The sequence below is a fragment of the Lactuca serriola genome, chromosome 1, assembly GCF_051521515.1.
Source record: "Lactuca serriola cultivar US96UC23 chromosome 1, Lser_US96UC23_V15, whole genome shotgun sequence".
NCBI classification, from domain to species: Eukaryota; Viridiplantae; Streptophyta; class Magnoliopsida; order Asterales; family Asteraceae; genus Lactuca; species Lactuca serriola.
The window spans coordinates 25,049,138-25,050,854 of record NC_136408.1 but is presented as its reverse complement, the minus strand read 5'-3'; the positions used below and the strand labels follow the sequence as shown (position 1 = coordinate 25,050,854).

At 31.8% G+C, this 1,717-nt stretch overlaps 1 protein-coding gene across 1 annotated transcript; it reads left to right on the top strand.

Annotated features, from left to right (window-relative positions):
• The first annotated feature begins 299 nt into the window (after positions 1–299).
• Positions 300–1,409, top strand: LOC145076175 (MIZU-KUSSEI-like protein (Protein of unknown function, DUF617)). Its single transcript, XM_079022162.1, has one exon. The coding sequence runs from the start codon at positions 418–420 to the stop codon at positions 1,135–1,137; it is 720 nt and encodes a 239-aa protein (XP_078878288.1). The 5' UTR covers positions 300–417; the 3' UTR covers positions 1,138–1,409.
• Positions 1,410–1,717: the final 308 nt, after the last annotated feature.

Here is a 1,717-nt window from a genome sequence, read left to right as displayed (position 1 = left end):
TTATTTTTATATATCCAAACTTTTTCAAATGTTTAGAATATATATATATATATATATATATATATATATATATATATATATATATATATATATATATATATATATATATATATATATATATATATATATATATTAAATAAATTCGTGTAATACATTATTAGTGTTATATCTAGTTTATAATATTCCAAGAACAAAAATTATTGATGGATATTTACCTTTTATATATTTTAGCTTTTCTACAAATGTGAAAATTACATGTGTAATCCATCCATTTATCTTGGTTGTATTCCTTATTTATTCAAAACAAGCTCCCCTACTTTAAAAACCCTTTCTATATATTTGGAAGAATTCTTTCATCACTTACTTTGTACATTCAATTCCATACATTCTGAATTTATAACCTCGTTATATAAAATAATGCCTCCTGTCCACTCCAGCCCATTTCATCAAATGGAAAACCCAGCTCTTGCATCGTTTTTACAGCACACCACCAATCGGGAAAAGCGATCAAAAAGTCGCAGTGGCAGCGGTGGCGGCGGCGGAGGTGGTATCTTCCGCATGTTCAAGCTTCTTCCCATGCTAACCTCCGGTTGCAAGATGGTGGCACTATTAGGCCGGCCAAGAAAGCAGCTGCTAACTGATCACGCAACCACCGGAACCCTATTTGGTTACCGGAGAGGGAGAGTAAGTTTAGCCATCCAAGAAGATCCACACCGTCTCCCAGTCTTTGTGATTGAGCTTCCGATGAGCTCAACCGCGTTCCAGAAAGAAATGGCGTCAGATATCGTCAGATTATCGCTGGAAAGTGAAACTAAAACTAATAAGAAGAAGGTGTTGGAGGAATATGTGTGGGGAGTTTATTGTAATGGAAGGAAATATGGGTATTCGATACGAAGGACACAAATGACAGATGATGAACTTCATGTGATGCAGTCGCTGCGAGGGGTGTCAATGGGTGCCGGAGTTCTTCCGGGGCTGTCGGGAAAGGAGTGGGCGGTGGACGGCGAGTTGACTTATATGAGAGCAAGGTTTGACCGAGTGGTCGGAAGTAAAGATTCAGAAGCTTTTCATATGATCAATCCTGAAGGAGCTGCAGATGGCCAAGAACTCAGCATTTTCTTTGTAAGAGTACATTAGAAATTAAGGAAAAGGAAAACATACTTTTATTTTTACACATCAATATGATCTAATATTTTTTGGGTTTCATATTGATGATGTAAATCATAATTTTCTAAATTTTTTTGGGAATTAATTGAGTTAAAAAAAAATCAAACTCAAACTTATATATGGTTCTTCTTTGATTATTTTCTATAATTTAATCATCATAATATAAAATGTAGCTATAACATTTTTGGCTCTTTCCTTATGTAATTAGTTGTTTTAAATTTACCTTGTACTTTCTGATGTAATGCACTTGTTTGTAACGAATATACTTTCTTTGTCCCAAGAAAAATATAGTATTTTTGTTTGGAATTATTTTAGAGAACTCAATAATATTTTCGTTAAGTTTTTTTATTGTATTTTATTTTGTTTTTAATTAAAAAAATCGATACATAAAATTATGAATTTCATTTTGTTTCATATGCTTCGCTATTTTATTTTAACTTATTAAAAATAAATTGATACTCAAACAGTCAAACGTCTTATTCGAGTATTTATCAAATTAAATATATATTTTTCTAGACAAGAAAAGTCTTATTTTCTATCAAATAAAGTC

Coding starts and splice junctions, on each gene's coding strand:
- LOC145076175 (XM_079022162.1), top strand. CDS start 418: ATGCCTCCTGTCCACTCCAGCCCATTTCATCAAATGGAAAACCCAGCT.